The sequence below is a fragment of the Tyto alba genome, unplaced genomic scaffold (assembly GCF_018691265.1).
Source record: "Tyto alba isolate M040663 unplaced genomic scaffold, T.alba_DEE_v4.0 Super-Scaffold_1, whole genome shotgun sequence".
NCBI classification, from domain to species: domain Eukaryota; kingdom Metazoa; phylum Chordata; class Aves; order Strigiformes; family Tytonidae; genus Tyto; species Tyto alba.
The window spans coordinates 34,578,622-34,598,270 of NW_024881261.1; the positions used below are offsets into that span (position 1 = coordinate 34,578,622).

General features: G+C 53.3%; 2 protein-coding genes across 2 annotated transcripts; one reads left to right on the top strand and one right to left on the bottom strand.

Moving 5' to 3' along the window:
- The first annotated feature begins 2,305 nt into the window (after nucleotides 1-2,305).
- Nucleotides 2,306-5,492, top strand: ADO (2-aminoethanethiol dioxygenase). Its single transcript, XM_042787499.1, has one exon. The coding sequence runs from the start codon at nucleotides 2,454-2,456 to the stop codon at nucleotides 3,195-3,197; it is 744 nt and encodes a 247-aa protein (XP_042643433.1). The 5' UTR covers nucleotides 2,306-2,453; the 3' UTR covers nucleotides 3,198-5,492.
- Nucleotides 5,493-6,938: 1,446 nt separating this feature from the next.
- On the bottom strand, nucleotides 6,939-9,787 carry EGR2 (early growth response 2). Its single transcript, XM_042788296.1, has 2 exons — nucleotides 9,242-9,787; nucleotides 6,939-8,895 (listed from the first exon to the last, which is right to left on the bottom strand). Exons 1-2 carry the CDS (start codon nucleotides 9,417-9,419, stop codon nucleotides 7,655-7,657), a joined length of 1,419 nt encoding a protein of 472 aa, XP_042644230.1. The 5' UTR covers nucleotides 9,420-9,787; the 3' UTR covers nucleotides 6,939-7,654.
- Nucleotides 9,788-19,649: the final 9,862 nt, after the last annotated feature.

Consider the following 19,649-nt stretch of genomic DNA (forward strand, 5'->3'; position numbering starts at 1 on the left):
CAGGACGTATTTTTGTATGTATCCATTAGAAATGGAAATCAATACAGTAGTTAAAAACACTGAGGATCATAAGGTGATCAATTACGCAAAATATAAACCTTATCACTGACATAACATGACACCAGGAATATTCACTTAAAGATGTTCTTAAAATCTTAATAAACATCCCTGTACACAGGACATGTGATACGTGGTTTACAGAATGATAACCACTGAAAGGCTTGAGCAACTGACCTAATATCACGCAGAGAGTCAAGATCAGGCTGAGATCAGAACTCAGGATCCTGCTTTTCCACGCTGATCTTTCTTACAACTGCACGTTACTCCAAGCGCACAATGTCCTACCAATACCAAGCATTTCTGTTTCCACAGAACACCTTAATTTTGTGCTGCACAGAAAAAGAACTGGTGTGTTCAAAAGTGAGCATTCTAGCCATCATTTGCAAGCATAAAATGGAACTGCTAAGGCAGGACACAAATGGATAGCTTTAGCCAATAGAGAGTTAATTTATCATTATCACTGATAACAACAACTGCCAAAAATTCCAGTCCATACCTCCATAATTCAAATGAATTGTCCCTGCAGAAGAGGGATGAATAGAGAAGCATATGAACATGGAGCCTTCCAAATCCCTCAGCTTCTGACAAAACACCAGTTGCCAATCAGCACAGCAGCGGTGCAACTGTCAGCGTCCTCAGAACTTCATTCCAATACAGAAAGGCTCACAGGCCAGTGAACACTCTACCTCTCAACTCAAGCCATCTGCCCCCTCACCCTAAAGCATCCTGCCAGGTACAGAAATGTTCCCCCGATCTCCACCCCGTGTTCTGAATACTGGCACTGGAATGAGAAATGACTTAAAACATTGGTGTCTGAGCATAAAGCAGCTGAAGACTGCAGTGTTTTGTAGCTTCAGGTGGAACTCAAAAGCAGCAACTCGAACTCCTCTATGAAGAAGAAGAAATAATGCCATGACCTAAGTTTGCATTCTGTACACCAAACTTATTTACAGAGGGAAGGAAATATGTTTGGGAAGAGAGATTCAAGTCATCAGTCTTTTTTTACAGTGTCAGTATTTCATCCTCTACCAGGCCATCATGTGCCCGCAACATCTGTATTTGTATACATCTGTATAATACGGAGGAATACTACAAGGCCACCTGTATCTTACTTAAGTTTGACACCTATCTTAAGACTTGAGTTTGCCTTTAATCAGGAAAAGACATCAGTTTACCTGGGGTTTAAATGAAATTTTTTAACTTGGTGGGCTGCAGCCACGGGAGTCCTATTTGATTGAGTATTATCATTCAGCTGCTTTTCAGAATCCTAGCCAGCTGGGCCCAGACCTGGTACACAAGTACTGAACACCTGCCTAAATAATTAAACTCAAGGTGGTACGAGCCTGTATATTTTCATGGTGAGAGCCTAACTTTGTTTAATCAATCCAAGCACCAGCAGGTTAATTTCTGCCTCCAGAACCACAGTATTTCTAGGTGTGATCTGCTGTGTGCAGTCACGGGTATTATAAAGAAGGTAACAGGATCCTCACCACAGATATATAAATGAAATAAAATATTGCATGTAATGCTCTGCTGGGATAAATGCTGTACCCCTTCTGTACATCAGCCTGAAACAACCACACACAGGCTCCACCCGGCTGGAAGTAAGCCAAAAGATTATCCATCCTTTCTGTCGCACGTGGATTCTCCGAGGATCAGCGTCTGGAACTCCATGTGCTCGTTCGATGTTCATCTGCGGTTAAAGATAATGAGTTCAGACAGAATCGCACCCAAAAGCAACGGTAAAGGGAGACGCGTCAAGGACCGCACGGGCCGCGCGGCAAGAGCTGGATCCAGCGGGAGAGACAACAGTGTCCGGACAGCTGGGAGCTGACGAATTTGCCAAAATGGCCTGGCTGCAACAAGCGATGGGTGACCACGAGTGAATCGTTCGCGCGGCGCGGGCGCTCCCCCGCACGGTTCCTCCCGCACCGTCCCCTCGCCCCCTCAACAGCGGCGGGGGAGCGCTGCCTGCGCCCGCTGCACCCCCCGTCCCGGGCGGGCAGGGCCCCGCGCCCACCCGCGGCGGCGGCAGCGGGGCCGGGGGCTGCGGCTGCGCCCGCCCCGCCACCGCCCCTCGGCGCGGAGCCACAGTGGCGGGGCGGGGGGCCGGGGCGGCGGGCCTCGCCTCGCCTCGCCTCGCCTCACCCCCGCGGCGCTAAAATGGCGGCCGCCGGCGCGGCCGCCGCACACCCCAGGGAGCCGCCCCGGCCCCACCGCCGCCCCCTCACCTCCGCCGGCAGCCGCAGCCCTCCTCCTCCCGCCGCGGGAGCCTGAGGAGCGGCGGGCAGGACTACGGTCCCCGTGGGGCGCGGCGGCGGGCGCGCCTGCGCGGCGGGGGCAGGGGGAGGAGGCGGAAGCGGCGGCGACAGCGGGCCCGCCCGGGCGCCGCCATGCCCCGGGACAACATGGCGTCCCTGATCCAGCGGGTGGCGCGGCAGGCGCGCATCACCTTCCGCAGCCCGGCGGGGCCGGCCTTCGGGGAGAACCTGCACCGGCTGCAGCAGCTGCTGGACGAGGTGCGCGCCGAGGACTTGCACTTGGCGCCGCGGGGGCCGTCGGCGGCGGCGGCGGCGGCGGGCGGGGGGTTCCCGTGGGCCGGCGCGGTGCCGCCCGTCAGCTACATGCACATCTGCGAGACGGAGAGCTTCAGCATGGGCGTGTTCCTGCTGCGGAGCGGCGCCTGCATCCCGCTGCACGACCACCCGGGCATGAACGGCATGCTGAAGGTGCTGTACGGCACGCTGCGCATCGCCTGCATGGACACGCTGCCCGCCGCCGGTGCCCCGCCGCCCGCCGCCGCCGCCGCCGCCGCCGCCGGGCCCTGCCACCGCGCCCTGTTCCGCTCCCGCCAACACTACACGCCGGCCTCCCCGCCCTGCCTGCTCTCGCCGCACACCGACAACCTCCACCAGATCGACGCGGTGGACGGGCCCGCCGCTTTCCTCGACATCCTGGCGCCGCCCTACGACCCTCAGCACGGCCGGGACTGCCACTACTACCGGCTGCTGGAGGGGCCGCCGGCGGGCGCCGAGCCGCCCGGGCTGCCGCGGGAGGTGTGGCTGGTGGAGACCCCGCAGGCCGCCGATTTCTGGTGCGGGGGGGAGCCCTACCCCGGGCCCCGCGTCTGCCTCTGAGGCGGCGGCGGCCGCGCTCCGCCCTGAGGGGACCCCGCCGCCCCCCCCCCTCCCCGCTTCTCCCGGGCGCCTTCTCCCCGCAGCGCCGGGGGAAATAAATCGCCAGAGCGTGTTTGTTTCCTTCAGGGCGATGTGGAGGAGCGGCGCGGCTAAACTTCTGCTCGGCTTGTGGGAAGAGCGAAGGGGGGGGGGGGGCTGTTGGGGGGAATAATCCCGAGTCCTGTGTAAATAGTTAGGGCCGCGCACCAGCGAGGAGGGACCGGGCTCCGGCAGGGAGAATAAACGCAATAATATGACTTGTGGCGGGGGGCTGCGGAGGGCACCCACCCGGCAGGGGCTGCTCTGGCCGCCGCAGCCCTCCGTCTCCAGAGTGAGTCTCGGCGAGAGCTGCACCCTGCTAGCAAAAAAAAAAAAAAAAAAAAAAACCCAACAAAAAACAAACAAACAAACAAACCAAACCCAGAAGAACACCCGAGCCAGGACATGCTCCTCCAGCGAACGCCAGCGATCCCCAGAGCTGGAGTTAAGGGAATTCCTGCTCCAAAGGGACGCCGTCATGCTCAGAATTACTTCTTAACAGTTCTTTAAAGCGTTGCGTGTAAGATCTCGCGGTTGCAACTAAGAATTACAGAGTACGTCTATGCATACTTCCTTCAGCTAGGAGAAGGAGGCTAGTCAGCTGCTAATTAACCTCGCTGGGAACCTTTTCATGCAGGAGTGGCGGAGGGTAGCGGAAACTGTGGGCATCCTAAGAGAAAAGCCGACTATCCACTGTTGTGTCGTGGAAGCTGTTCTAGAAACACGACGTATTTGCAAACCCTATATATACAGCGCCGCGTGCACCCTAGGTACAGATAAGATACGACCCGATGTCTTCTCTTTAAAATGTGGTCTGTGTTTTTATATGGACAAATGAACGCTTCGGGCTTTTGGAGCCTTGCAGTTTCCTTCTTTATACTATTTATAAAGACTACTTTTTCATAAGGCTTTTAAATAAACATAGCGTAAAAGAAACACCGTGAATTTCGCCTGGCTATGATGGAAGCAGTCTGGAGATGCAGTTTGTCTGCGGCAGGGGATGCGATCTTTCTAACAAGGGAGGAACCTTTATTTAGGTAAAATGCTCCATCTCTACTGCAGGGACTGGTCTCGTACCCCTTCGTCCTAACGCACACTTCGTACTACAGACCCAGGCCGGTGCAGCCTTGGCCCTCTTGGTCAGGATGTGGGAATTTGAGTAAGAAAACACGACTTAACTAACCTCCTGAGTGACGTACCAACCTGTTCCAGAAATCATTCCACAAGTGGCTTTAAGTTTTCTTTGCGTATTTATAAAAGCAGACTTGTTTTTCCTGTACAGTGGCTTGTATGTACAAATTTTTACATGATTCTGATACGGCATTGTTGCCTTTTTTTTTTTTTTTTTTTTTTTTTGGCTTGTGAAAGAATTAATGTAAAATACAGTCAGCATTATGCATGCACAGATTAATTCTTTTGCAAGGAAAAAAAAATGGTGGAGATTATTTCAGGCAATTTCCATTTACTCTTGCAGCACTTTAAAGTGTCTGATATTTCTGCAGCTGGCTTACCTGTTTTTCCTGGAATTCCCCTGCAGCTTAGCATTAGTTAATGTGCAACAATTCTCTATCGAATGTAGTCATTAACTATAACAACGCAATGCCTCCCTGTGTTACAGCCTGTCTCTGACTCTCTCCGATGCTAATGAAGACCATCATCCTTTTTTCAGAAGTCCACAGAGAAGATAGCGTGGTACATGCAAACATCTGTACTGGAAAAACAAACTGTGACAGGGAGTACTTTTTTTTATCTCGTCTGCTCTGTCCTACCCTGAGGTCTTTCAGCTTGGTTTTTGTTTTGTTTTTTTTTTTTTTTTCTCCATGTGTAAAACCTAGTCGAAATGTTTAATGGGATAGGGCTTTAATGCATCTTTCCGTAGAGGACAGCATGGTCCCTTACACTGCGGAGTGCTGTTAACAACTATAGCAAAAACTTTTTTTTTTTTCCTTTTTTTTTCTTTTAATAAAGGTGTTAGCATCAAAGTATTAAAGCTGGGTAAAATAGCAAAGAAAACCTGAGATGCATTAAAGAAAAGCCTCTTTGTGTAACTTCTTGCTTACTCAGTGATTGAAACTTACTTCGTGTGTTCTGGATATCTGTAAGCAGAAGGTTTAAGTCTGTAATGCCGTTCCTCCTCTCTGCAGCCTGGTTATTGTGTTTTCACAACAGCAAAATCACTGTTATTGCTGAATTATAGAATAAATACAGGATATCTCACCACTGACCAGTCATTACTTTCCCTCACAAGTACAACAGTCTTGAACCAAGCGCGGTACGGAGCATGAGTTCCTTTCGCCTCGGGGTCCGAAGGGTGCCGCTGGCCTCTCTGAAAGGTGACGCTCAGCGCTGGCTTCTCAGCCCAAATCTTCCACCGGCGCCCTGCAGACCCGCCCGGGCACATGCAGTATCACCACTTTCGGAGCCGGCGGTCGGCGTAAGGTGAAGGCACAGCTTTAAGGTCGCAGGTACAATTACACAATGTAAGGTTCTCTTGCAGCTGTGTGCTGGTCGTTGGCGGTTTCCTTAATTCAGCTAATTTACGATTTCTGTGTTGTTTTTATCTCATTTTGCTGTTGATGGGGGTTTTAATCTTGTAGCCTGGCTGCAGGCAGTAGTTTGGAGAGCACGAGCAGAGCCCTGGCGTGTGTGCCCGGGTAGCTGAGATCCCCCTTGGGCTCACGACGCTCCGGCCACAACCGAGCAGCAGCCACAATCCGAGGCCGTGGCAGCACCTCCGGGAGCCGCAGGCTGAGAGCGCTGGGTCCCCGGCCACCTCCCTGTACTGCAGCCCACCGAGGAGGCCACGGGGGTGACACCCCTCCGGCAGCAGGCCACGGTCTCTTTTGGGGGGCCAGGAGTGCAGGGGATGAGGTGGCGAGGCCGCGAGCCGCCAAGAGCTGCGGCAGGGGAGGCAAAGGCTTACACGTGGGGTGGACGGCGGGGCGGCTCTGGAGCTGGTGGCGTTCCTGTGGCTTCTCCGTCCCCACAGAGACCGGTGCGTGCCCGGCTTTGGAAGGCTGCTTCACCTCCGATCCCAAAACCAAGCACCTTCCAGCTACCGCGCTGCCCACCTTTCCCAAGCAAAGAGCGGCTGCCCCAAAAGCCTGCACTGACAGCAGGACCCGGGGGTGGGACCTAGTGGGGCCAGGCCGGGAGAGCATCTTCAAAAACAATAATCAAAATAGGTTTAAAAAAAAACAAAAAAAAAAACAAAAACAAATAAAAAAGCAGTGCGATGTTGTGGGCAGATGGGCCGGGCAGCGAAAGGCGGGCTGTGCCGCGGGGGTGAGCGCTGCCGCCCCCGGCCCACCCCACCCCCCCCCCCCCCCGAGCCGCTTTCCCCGAGTGGCGGCTGCCGGTGCTCGCTTCTTTGGTGCCCACTCGGGGAGGTTTGCCTGGGGCGGCTCGTAACCGCGGAAGAAAACAGAAAGCGAGTTTAAAAAAAAAAAAAAAAAAAAAAGAAGAAGAAAGGAGAAAAAAAAACCCAACCCACCCCGCTCCCCGGTTAATATTATCCCGCGTCCCGTCTCCGAGGGGAATCCCCGCGCCGGAGAGCGGGTGTTTGGACGCCGGTTTTCCGCGTCCCCCCCGGCGCCGGGCACCGGCGGGAGGCACCCCCACCCCCGGGTCAGGGAACCTACGGAAATAAAGGTGTCAATTTAGTATAATTAAGAGATTTATTTGTCGTATTTTATAAACGTTGTAAGCACCTACCCTATTGTCGAAAAGTTTATTTACAGAGTGGCCAGAAAGAAACCCTCTCTCCTTCCAGCTCCCGTTAGTGGTTGTGCATTATTCGTGTTATCGACCAACTGCGCGCCGGGTCCCGGCGGACAACGGGCGTCAGTTCCAGCCAGAGTATTTACATCCCGTCCCAAATCCTACTACAAACGTAACACTTTTAAGTCACCAAAAACAAAACCAAAACCCCAAACCAGTGCGTACAAAAATATAGTCTCTAAAAAAAAAAAAAAAAAAAAAAAAAAAAAAAAAAAAAAAGTCTCAATATTAATAGGCAGAAATGTACAGCCATACTAAAACCAGGGAGGGAAAACTTTCCGGTCTCGGTATCGCCGCTGTCGTCGGAGCGGATCGGTAAGGCACCCCCCCACATGCAGACAGGGGACCGGGCTCTACACCACACAAGGCACCAAGGACACCTCACCACGACGGCACTGCATGCATCCATCCTCCCGCCGCAGCCCCTATGTACACCCGCCCGGCCCGGCCCGGCCCGGCCCGGCCCGGCCCGGGGGAGCCCCGCGGCGCCGCCGGGTGCCGATCGCGCCCCCGCCGGGCTCCGCTCCGCGCCCCCCCCCCCCCGCCGCGCTCGGCGGCGGCTCCGCGGCTCCGCGCTGGGTCCTGCGCGCCCCGCGCCGTCAGGGCGTCCGCGTCCGCGCCGCGCAGGGGGCCAGGGCGGCGGGGCCGCTCCCGCCGCCGGGCTGCGGGCACCCACCGGCGGCGGCGGCGGCGGCGGCGGCGGCTCCTTTCCGCTCCTTCTGGCGCAGGTGGATCTTGGTGTGCCGCTTCCTCTCGTCGGAGCGGGCGAACTTCCTGCCGCAGAAGTCGCAGGCGAAGGGCTTCTCGCCGGTGTGCGTGCGGATGTGGGTGGTGAGGTGGTCGCTGCGGCTGAAGTTCCGCATGCAGATGCGGCACTGGAAGGGCTTGTGGCCCGTGTGGATGCGGATGTGCCGGGTGAGCTCGTCGGAGCGGGAGAAGCGGCGGTCGCAGCCCTCGGCGGGGCAGGGGTAGGGCCGCTCGTGGACCGGCGTCTTGCTGGGCCGGTTGGGGTACTTGCGGGGCCTCAGGATGGGCCGCAGCGGCAGGTGGTGGGGGCTGTAGGCGCCGCCGGGCAGCCGGGCCCCCGCACCCGCGCCCTCGCCCCCGCCGCCGCCGCCGCCGCCGCCGGGAGCGCTGCCGGGGGCGGTGCCCGCCGGGGCCGCCCCCATGGTGAAGTTGCGGATGGTGGAGAGCGGCGTGAGGGGCGGCGGGACGCGGAGAGAGTCGAGGGGGCAGGGGAAGGGCTTGCGGTCGGGGCCGGCGTGCAGCTCCCGCTGGCACTGGGGCGGCGGGAAGAAGCCGCCGTACTCGGGGATCATGGTGAAGAGCCCGCCGTCGGCCGCCGCCGCCTTCGGGGAGGGGTAGGAGGGCGGCGGAGGGGGGAAAGGCAGCGCCCCGCCGCCGGCGGCGGGCAGGAAGGCCGAGGAGGGGTCCTGCGGGTACAGGTCGCCGCAGCCCGAGTAGGGCGGCGGCGGCGGCGAGTAGAGGTGCTCCAGGTCGGCCGGCTGGCCCTGCGCCATGGTGCAGCCGAGGGCCCCGGCCAGCGGGTTGGGGGAGGCGGCGGAGGCGGCGGTGGCCGAGGAGGAGGCGGAGGAGGCGGCGGAGGAGGCGGAGGAGGCGGCGGAGGAGGGCGTGCTGACCCCCTGCAGAATCCCCGCGCTCACGATGTTGATGATGCCCTCGGGGTAGCAGCCGGCGCCGGGGTACTGCGGGTCGATGGAGAATTTGCCCATGTAGGTGAAGGTCTGGTTGCGGGAGGCCGGGGCGTTGGGCGCGAAGCCGCCGCCGTAGGGCAGGTCCAGGGCCCGCTTGTCGCCCATGTCCACGTTGATCATGCCGTCTGGGGAAGGGGGGGGGGGGGGGGGGGGGGAGGGACGGTGGAATTGGGGGTGCAAGGAGCCGGTCAGCCCTCCGCGCAGCCACCCGCCGGGCGGCCCGGCCCCGCTCCCGGCCACCCCGGGGTTGCGGCGCGCACATGTTGCGCTCCGGCTGCGGGGGCTCCGCGCCGGCCCCAAGTTTTCACCCACCCCCCCCTCCTCCTGCCCGAGCCCGGCGCGGAGGCAGGGCTGCTGCGAGGGGCGCCGGGGACCCCGGGCTGGTGGCGGGCGAGCCCCCACCCCTCCCAAAGTCTGCCGCCCCCCCCCCCCCCGCCCCCCCCCCCCGCCACCTGCGCGGGCTCCGCTTACCTCCTGCCACCCCGCTCATCTGATCAAACGGCCCTGCCAGGTCGGCATTGGGGAAGATCGCGACCGAAGTTGGCAGCGCGGCGGAGATGTCATCCGCGGGGTAAATGCCCTCGGGGAGCTGGTGCACGAACCCGCCGAGGGTCACCGGGATCTTGTCCACCGCCTTGGCGGTCATCATGGGGGCGGCCGGGGGCGGGGAGCGGCGCTCCCGGCCGGCGGTCCGCGATCGGGGCGGGGAGGGAGGGGAGGGAGGGAGGGAGAGGAGGGGGCGCTTCCCCCTGCCTCCCCACTACCGGCGCGGGGGGACGGCGGGCAGCGGGCGGGGAGGCATGTGCGGGCGGGCGGCCGCCCCGTCGCGGCGGTGCCGGTGCCCGCGGTGCCCCGGGAGAGCCGCGCTCCCGCCGCCGCTCGCGCTGGAGGACAAGTCTGGCGGGAAGTATTTATGGGGGCCCCCTGAATGCCCGGGACGTCACTGCCCATATAAGGACTGAGGAACGGGGCCTGGCGGTCACGTGGGCGCCCGCGTGCGGGACCCGCCGCCCCGTGCCCGCCCCGGCACCCCCCCACACCCCCCCTCCCCAAAATCCTTCCAGCCCCCCCGCCTCCCTCCCTCCCCTCCCCGCTCCGCTCCGCGCCCCGCGGGGGCGGCCCCGGCCCCCGCCGCCGCCCGCCGCGCCGCCCAGGGGGGTATTCCGGTGGCGGGGCCCCTTGTCCTAAAAAGGCGAGGATCCGGCCCCGCCCCGCCTGCCCTTTTTAGGGCTCGTTCCGGAAAATTTTAGAAAGCTCGGAAAAACAGAGGAGGTCCCGGGGCCGCCCCGCCGGACCTCGGCTCACTTTCTCAGCAGCCCGTAACCGCAAAGCGGCGGCGGGTCAGAAAACAGCCGCATTCACGGAATCCGGCTTCTCCTTTCTTAAAAAAAAAAAAAAAAAACAAAAAACAAAAAAATAATTTTTTTTCTGTTTTTTTGTTTTGGTGGTGTTGGGTTTTTTTTGTTTTTTTTTTTTTTTTTTTCTTCTGAATTACGGGTGGAAAGAGGCGCCGAGCAGAGCGAGCGTGTCGCTGCTTTTTTTGGAAAGTGTCTGATCTATATATATACCGCCGCGAAAACGGAACCGCCCGCTCCGCCGCCGGTGCGTTGTTATTGTACCGACGGGCGCAACCGGGGACGGGACGGGACGGGGGCGGCGGGGGGCGGGGGGGGGGGGGGGAAGAGGGGGGCCACCGCTCCCCCCCCCGCTCGGACCAGCCTCTCGCTCCCACGGCCACGGCTTCCCGAGGCCCCAGCCCCAGTGCCATTTCCACTCCCGTTTTTCCTTTCCTTTCCCTGTGATCTCCTCCATAATGAGGGTATCGAACCAAAGGGTGTTTAAATTCGAGCTGCTTTTTTTTTTTTTTTTTTTTTTTTTTCCCCCAAAGTACTAAAAATAACCTCCCTTGTGCCTCCCTTCCCAGGAGAAGCCAATCTTTCATATGCTGTTCCCAAGCTCAGAGCTTGCAGCCCCTACATCTTCTTGCTGATGAGGGTGTCAGATATAATTATTTTTGAGCTGTATCCCATGCTATGTTCATGTCACTAATCTCATTGCTTAGGAATATTTCATCTTACGACTGTTTATTCCTGCGTTGAGGAAAGCAACTGTCACATATGGTCTGTAGCGTGCAAGGCCCCTTTTCAGGGGTCTGTGAAAAAAAAGAAAAAAACCTCATTGACAACCCGAGCAGCAGCAAGACACGGCAACGTAAGAGAGATGCTCCAAAAGCACGCTCCTGCTCCAGAGCAACAAGCCAGAGAATACACAGGAAGGCTAAACTCTCTAATTTTTAACAGCAGGCACCAATATTTACAGGTTTTAGTACATTACAGCACGTGCCGCAGAAGCGCGGCATGCTCGGGCATCCCTGTGGCGCGTGCACTTACCCCCGCCTCGGGTCCCAAATGCTGTCTCGGGGTGTCTGCCTCCTGGGCCCCTCTTTTTCCACGCAACACCTCACACCCCAGCTGAGAAAGGCGCGCTCAGTTCCTCCGGTTTTGTTTCACTGCCTTCGGTGATGCTTCAGGTTCACTGCTCATCCGGTCACCGCAGAGCCCAGGCTAGATGGGAGCGTGCCGGAAAAAGTCAAAGTTTTAGGGGCGTTTGTCATACTTGCTAAGGAATAGCAGGCATGAACCTAGATGTTTTCCTTTACGGGTGATCGGGAAAGCCTGCACATAAATACATACTACTTGGTGGTTTTTGATGTAGATTTTTGTCACCAGTCCCTTCTAGCACTACCTGTACAGCCAATACAGTTTGGCAAATGAGACTTAGCTGAAAGAAGGCTCGTGTTCAATTTCAGTCAGATTCTAGATATTTTCGTTTAAAAACCCCATCTCAATTTAAAAGTTAAATTGTGACAGAGAGACAGAGAGAGAGAGAGAGAGAGAGACAGGTTCTGGGAAATATGACTGAGAAGTAGGAGCAATTGTATTGTACCTTTCCATTACAGCTGAGCTATAATTGGTCTAATCGCTACTATGAAAGAACAAAATATTGGAATCTGTTGTGCGGTGAGGCAAGTTACTTTACATGAATTTGAGAAACGGGTAACTAACTACAGTATCCTCCTTACTGCAAAATGTCGCAGATGTATCAGATACAGGTTTTAGGGATACTCTACAACATCTTCCTGTATTATCTGAAAATGCCACGTGCCCACTGATGACACTAAATCATGATGCACGCAGGAGAGAGAAGAACCGAGGTTTCGCACCCCACCTTAACCTCCCCATGTCTCAATTCCACCTTCGAACTAACTTGGTGAATCGGATGTTCTTCCACTGTGGAGAAGGGTTCAATGAAAGACTGAAATGAATAAAATTTAACGTACCTCCTGGCTAATGTCACTTAGGGAATACTACTGTTAGTTGACTTTGTCAGTTAATTTTAAAAGTCTTCTCACGAATGGGGTAAATTGTGTCTGATTTCCAGCCTTTACAGGGACAATCAAGTCACTTCGCTCAATGGGAGCTCTGTCTGAATGGCAGCAGGAACTGGTGCCGGGCAAGATGGAAACGTGGTTGATGCTTGGTCTTCAGGAAGATGTTGACAGATGAAACTCAAATGTTTCTGGTGCGTTTTCAGATATTCTCGCCGTAGTGCTTTGCGTGTGCTTTGTGCCTTTGATCCCCGTTTGGCTGATTATACCAGACTCCGAGGGTTAGACCGTCCAACTCGCGCTGACGTCAATGAGCCTTACATGCAAAAAATCCTACTGATTCCTGTGGTTCCTATAAACCACGTGGTTTCATATGACAGACAGATTGCTGGTGTAAATTGCCAAAGCCCGAGCTCACACCAGGAGAGGAGCTGCGCCTCGTACGCGCATGACATGTCTGACTGGATATAGCACTGACTGAGGAGGGTTCAGAGCTGAAGGACAGAACTTCTCTTTTATTCCCAACTTCTTTGAAAGCAGCCCCCTTTGGATTTATTGTATTTGCTCTTTTAACAAGGTACTAGCTGATGCTGCACCGGGTATATTTTCCTGCAGTCATTCTTTGCCACAAGTACCTGAGACAGGAGCTGTAGAAATAAAATTGTCCGCACCTGAGCTTGAGAGTGGCTGAGGAAGAAAAGGCAGCTCATCATCTGCGGAGCTGGCAACACCATTTAACCAGCTTAACATCACACATTTGAGTCATCTCTCCAGGGGGTTATTATGCTTTTGTAGCAAAACTCCACCAACCTCATGCGCTAACAGCAGCGATGCTAGTAGGCCTGCCTGGGAAACACACCCTGCCACTTCCACGCTGCGCCCCGCTGCTTTCGGGAGCGTTAAGGTGGCCCCAGCTCAGCAGGTGCCCTCGGGAGCAGGGACTCAGCTGGGAGCAGGGACTTGTTCCTGGATCGGAGGTGAGTGACCCTGTCCTCTGACAACGGCAGGTGACATCTGTCCTGAGGCTGGGGACGGTGGATTTTTCTAGTGTTTCACGTAAAAGAGAAGTTCTTCTCTCCAAAGCCTAATTTCAGAGTTTCTTAAGTTTGCACCTTTTCACTGGGGACAGAGAGACTTGCCTCATCCTCACAGGAAGAAATGCTGGTTTGCAGATGCCCGTTGTTTTGCCAGGGGTGTCTGCTGGATCCCCAGGCTGCAGACAAAAGCCCCTTCCCTTAAACCTGCGCTGCCTGCCCCTCCCAGGCCTGACACGGGCTCTCAGCCTGCACCAGCCGGTCGCTGAAACCTGGGATCCAGCCAGGGAAACCTGCTGTAAACACGAACCTACAGAAAACAGCCATCTGACTGCTGGCGTGCTAGGGGAAGGGGATGGTTAAAGAGCAGAGGAGACAGCATCCCAGCCTGCCCTTAATTACAGCACCTTGAAACCACACTCTGCGGTTTTCAGCCAGGGCTGCTTGTTGTCTTAGAATGAATGCCTGTAAATTCGAAATAAGTAAATGACTTTATTGTGAGGATTTGGCTCAGGAGAGCCTTAGCAGCATCCTGAAGGGTTATTTAAATGTCAATAACATTTTCTAATTCGGGCTATAGGAATTAAACAAACCCGTGTGGACTCAGCAAGTTACTAGTTTAAGTTTGTGTGACTGTAAACAAGTATGTGTGACAGGGAAAACTTCCAGTCAAATAAAAGCAAGAGCAAACACGCTTCCCCAAAACCTATTCTCGTTATTAAACACGCAGAACATTTCCTGGATATTCCCGTACACGGTTTCTAGCACACGCATTAAATCCGTATTAACTCCGCTGCTCACGCCTTCCGTTCCGCGGGGGAGAGAGAGGGGGGAACGGCTGTGCCCGGCAGCCGGCGGGCGCGGAGCGGCGCGGAGCGGGGCGCGGAGCGGCGGAGCGGGGCGCGGAGCGGCGGAGCGGGCTCCACTGCCCTCTCCTGGGGGAAGATGCTCCCCGGAGCCGGCGAGGACACGGCGGCTGAGCAAAAAGCGATGCTGCCGGTGTTGCACCGCGTAACAGCACCCCTAAAGCTTTACATCACAGACGTGCTGCCCACCGAGGGACCAAAGTGCAGCCCTGGGGGGTCAGAGGCTCCGGCCAGGGCTGCCTGGTGGCCGCCCCGCAGGCTGGGACCCCTGTAGCCCCAAAGGCGTCAGGACGGAGACCGCATACCCCAGAGAGATGCTGGGAGCAAACCACAGATGGGGCATCCGTGCTGAAAGGCTCAAGTATCAGCTCTGCATGATGTTGTGGGGGAAAAAAAAAAAAAAAAAAAATGCTTCTTAAGGAAAATAACTTGGATACACATATCGTTTATGAGACAAGACTCTCAAATTAATGATGATGTTGTTTCTGAATAGCGATAGTCTCTGTTAAGCTCCACTTTCCAGTCCTTCCTTCCAAAACTAGTTTCACTTACCCTTGTATTTCCTGCTCTAATGTGTCTCCTGTACTCGCCTAGTCCCAAAGCTGCGCTGAGCCTTTAGTCCAGAGAGAGGCTAATTGAGCACACCTCTTAGCAATGCAAGTGGCCTTCTTCCTTGAAGGACTGAAATAAAAGAAGTAGAGCAAGTGTCACATTTTCAGTTCCTCCGTTGGTCCCACTGCCTAGTGCCTGAGTACTTAGAAAGCTTGTCAGAAGGCTTTCCGGACACGCTGGGTTTATAGGAAGCAGGGCCTTCAGGACTGGCTACACCTTTTTATCCTCTGCTGAGGAGTAAGGTCACGTATGGCTTCTCTTTTCAACAGGCCAGGAGGGCAAGCAAAACTCTGGCACCATTTTCCAAGCAGTCCTCTGAGAAGAGAAGCAGAAGAGCTCTGTGGGGTGTTTCTCAGAAACTTCCCACCCCTCCAGGGAAGCTGGAGCCATTCACAGGATTTTTAGATTGTCGAGGACTTGTTTGGGTTTACCCTGTCTATGTGCCACTTCCCAGAACCTGTTTCCATTTATGTCTCATTTCTCTGCACTTTGGTCTTAAACCAGTCTGCCTTGAGCCTTGAAAACCCCCAGCCCTTTGCTCTGGGTAAGTCAGTCTGAGCCTGGTTCTGGCTGTTCCTTAGTTTTTATCATCATTTATTTTCTGCTCCTGAGGGCAAGTCTACATGCTCCAGCCTCACCAGAAGACCATTGTGGCTGTGAACTCCTGAGGAGAAGGGTGTTGAGGTTCATTCTCAACAAAGTTACCTAGTGGATGACTTTCTGTCAGGAACTGCCAGCAAAGTTTATTGGAGCAGAGAATTTTTTTTTTTTTTTTTTTAAATCCCACAAGAGATTAAAATAAGCAACATGTTTTTCTTTAAAATTTCTAGGGCCAGATCTTCAAGCGGTGTAAATTAGCATAAGTTTTGTGATGCTATAACCCCTACAATCTGAGCGAAAGTCAAAATTGGACATGATTTTATTTAAGGTTTGGTTACTTCTCAAGGCTAAAACTCACATTTCCCCTGAGGGTGGGCATGGTCCTTTTTGTTCTGTATTTGGAATACTTCCACCTGTTTTGCAGGAGTTTGTTTCTATCTTCGATTTGTTTTCTCTGCTACGATGTATTGTCCTTGTTCTTTCACCTCCCCTCTCATTCATGTCTCTCTCTACTCTCTATTGTCCAACAATTTCAGCTCTCTTTTCTCTCTTCCCCCTCCTGCCTTTCCTCTTCCTTGGTAGTTCCTTTTCCTTCCCCCTTATCTCAGCAATTGCTGCCAACAGCTATATTTGGAATAGAGTGGGAACAAGCTATTCTTGTGACTACTTTGAAATAACTGAGAGGAGCAGATGATTTTCTTTGAACAAATAGAGGATACATTGAGGAGAAGGCAGGCTAGTAAAGTCAAAATGATATTGTTAGGGAATACCTGCCCATCAGGTTCATCTTTCCCAACTCTCAGGGTAACTTAGCCAGCTATTAGTTCTTGTTTGCTCTGGTTTAGCTCTAGATCTTCCTTTTGTGCAGAATTCCTCTCTCCAGGTTAGTAACCCGAGGTCCTAACAAGGCCTAACTCATCACCACAATGTCTTGGCACTCACACATCAAGGGGAATGACTGCCACATAAAATCTCAGATGCCAGAATTAGCTGAAACAGGATATGTACTTGTTTAACGCTTGAACTCAATGCCATTGCATCTTCTGGTGTAGTCACAGGATACTGTTATAGAGTCCCACTTGTATGGGCTAGCACAGAAATACGCTGGGAGGAACAATTTCCTATCCAGCAACATGATTTCTCCATGTCCTCTCACATTAACTCCTTCTGAACACCACCTGTTCCTCATCACCCCTGCCACTTAAACCGCTGTAAGCAGTGCAGTAACGAAGCCAGCGAGAATCAGAGCTGCATGAACAGGACAGCACAGAACGTATTTCTCCCTACCCCCCCATATTTCTGTGTTTATATGATTAACTCCCACATTGGCAAACCAAACTAGAAATGAGGCCAAATGAGAAATTCAGCATCACGGCTTAGTGTTTTGTGCCGGCACCAGAAGAAGAAGACCCAAGTCTATTTGTCTGCTCCCAAGTGAAGCCGCTTCCATTCAAACCGTACCACTGCACATGTGTTTGTGCATGAAGCTGCTTCACACGGGGCAAGATGCAAGGACGAGATCTTTCCTTACAAGTTAAGTATTCAAAGGAGGGATGGCTGCTAACTGATAGACAAGAAGCCAGAGGGAAATGATTCTTCCACCCATCGATGACTTCCTGGGATTTTATAAACCAGCTAACACAAATGGTCATGCTGACATGGGGCTTCCACAGTTGTCTCTGCAATCATTGTTAATATGTTCAGCTTGCCAACAGAATACACGTCAATACCAATATCTTAGGAGGGCAAGGCTGACAGAGCTCTAATGTTTTTCTGTCAGACCATCCAACAGAAAAACAGATCAGTCTTCAAGCAAGCAGATTCTTTTCCATGTCCACTCTACTACTGCTGCCACCACACTGCAGATCTTTAATATGCCATATCAAACAGAGGCTAAGCAAAGGGAAAAAGCAATGATCCAGGCTAAGAAGTGACATCTACTTTCAGCACTACCACTAATCCCAACAGAGACTGCCAAGCGTCCCTTTGGGCTTCTGCCCCTTAAAACTGAACACAAGGGAATTTGGTGCATGCTGCTGACATAACAATCTAATACCGTTCAATGATGAATTAAACACAAGTGCAATGGCTAAGTGTATTTCATCAGCATCAGATGAGTTTTTGCAATTCTGTGCTGCCATAGAAAGTGAATATATTTTATTTATGTGTTCCCAACCTCAGGCCAACAGACAAATGAACTTTGACGTATTTGGAGAACGCTGCTAAATCCATGGTGAACTCAGAGAGGGTTTAGCCCTCTCCTGTCACCTCTCATCCCCTGCCCCATCCTCACCATGCTGGCAACTTGCAGCTTTCCTCTCAGCTTCCTCGGCTCCACATGCTCAGTATAGCTGAATAACACAGCTGCAAAGAGCATCTGAAAAACAACCTTTAGGTTTAAGGCTCCCAGGGTGCTACACGGGGCACAGGCCTAGGCCAGATTGCTGAAGAGGGAGCTAGCCCACAGCTGTATGGCCACAAACAAGTCTGCACCCACTGGTAGACCAGAAACTGCTGCTCAGACTCGCAGGAGTGCTGATGTGCCTTTGCTTTTTACTATTGAGCAGATGCAGATGTGTCTAAGGCTTGGTTGCATCTAAGCCATAACTAAACCCCCCTGAGATTTGTTAAGTAGGCTTTCCCCCAACCTCCTTGATCCAGACCAGCTGAGAAGATGAGCATTTTCTGAGCCTTTCTACCACCACTTGGAACGGAAGGAATTTTTATACCCAGTTAGAGTCATTGCCCGTGGTGTGTGACTTGTTGGATTCATCCCTCTTTTCAGCCTAAATGCAGCCGATCCCGTTCCTCCCACCTTGTAGAACGGCACCCAAACCCGTGTTTCAGAGTCACTCTGGGGCCTGCCTCTGTCTGCCTGACGCAGACTTTGGGCTTTACATGAAGCGAGCCAGCCGGACTGGCTCCGCGGCAGCGGTCGGGGTGCCTGCCTGGAGAAGAGCCGAGATCCAGTAGGAAGATGCAGCTGGTGTCCCCATTTCCTCGCTCCAGCTTCGAGCAGGTCGCGAGGAGCTGACGGGCTGTGCGCCTGGAGGAGGGTTAACGAGAAAACTGCGAGAGCTGCGTTACCGGCATCAATTTTCAGTTACAACCGCAACCTGCAAGCTCTTTCCAGGCATCCAAGGAGGGACAATCACTGTTGCCATAACGCGCAGAGGACATGGGAAGAAAAGGTGCGAAGAAAGAGCAGCACCAAACAGGTGATGTGTTTCACTTTTATCCGCAAGAAATATCAAGGAACCCCGTGATGTACAACGGACCTTCCTCAAATCTAGGCTGAATAATCATCATTTCATAAACCCCGTCCTGCGATTCAGGACAGCTCTTGTGCGGGAGCACACTAAAAACACCAGGTCTGCAGCATGCCCGGAGAGGCTGACCAGGGCTGCCATGGACTCTGCAGGCTTTCTGATAAGCACACTTACTTATTGTAACACGATTTAAAGTTGACAACATGTCTAAAAGCACACACAATGTCAGAGAAGAAATGAAATGTTGCTTCCCTCTCTCCCCCCCCAACCTCATTACAGGCTAAGGAAAAATAATGTATGGGGAATAATACTTCACCATCTAAAGAGTTTTTCTGGTTTCTAAATCTAGTGAAGAGTCATTGTATATTTTGACAGAAAAATGAATCAAAATAATAAAGTGAATACAAAATTATATTGCTGTCAATAATTTAATTTACACAAAATAGCACTGTGACATGGTAATTGTTATATATGATGCAGCATTCAGTATAATATTTGGAGAATGCATTATAGAAAGTCAACATCTAACTACTAAAATCAACTTACATAATCAAAGCTGTCAGGGAATCTTTACAGTTTTATATTAATTTGAATGTAATTTACTATAGAGGTGTCATTCTTAGAGGTGCTTACAATAGTTAACGATCTCTGCATTTCCATTATAAAATCCTATTTTCGAAGGCTTATAACTTGGTCTTAAGAACTCTCAACCCTCCAGCACATTTTCCTTTTCCTTACAAAAACTATGTTAGACATTTTAAACTTTTCTCTCAGAGCAGAAAGTGTGGTTAGTTTCAACATTCATTTTGAGGATTTGCTAATTTGCTGCTTCCTACCCAGGGATCTCAGAAAAAGAAAGGTTCTTCACAGTAGAAGACACTCATTCCATTCTTTTATTTCACTTTTCTGAGTATTTTGCCCCTCAGACCATTTTTCTTGCTGAAGTGTCTAAGCATCTTCCAATATTGCACCCAAACCTTCTCTGCATCATTCCTTCTCTCCTTGCTGTGTTGCTGCCGTTAAGCTTTCCTCCGGGCCCTACTCCTCATCTCAGACTTTGGCTCCTGGCTCTGTTCTGTGTCTTCTCACGGATGTCCACACTTACCTTGG

Excerpts from the sequence above, each read along its gene's own strand:
- ADO (XM_042787499.1), top strand. The coding sequence starts at position 2,454 with ATGCCCCGGGACAACATGGCGTCCCTGATCCAGCGGGTGGCGCGGCAG.
- EGR2 (XM_042788296.1), bottom strand. The coding sequence starts at position 9,419 with ATGATGACCGCCAAGGCGGTGGACAAGATCCCGGTGACCCTCGGCGGG. Across the intron at positions 8,896-9,241 it reads GATGAGCGGGGTGGCAGGAG|ACGGCATGATCAACGTGGAC; the intron begins GTAAGCGGAGCC and ends CCCCTTCCCCAG.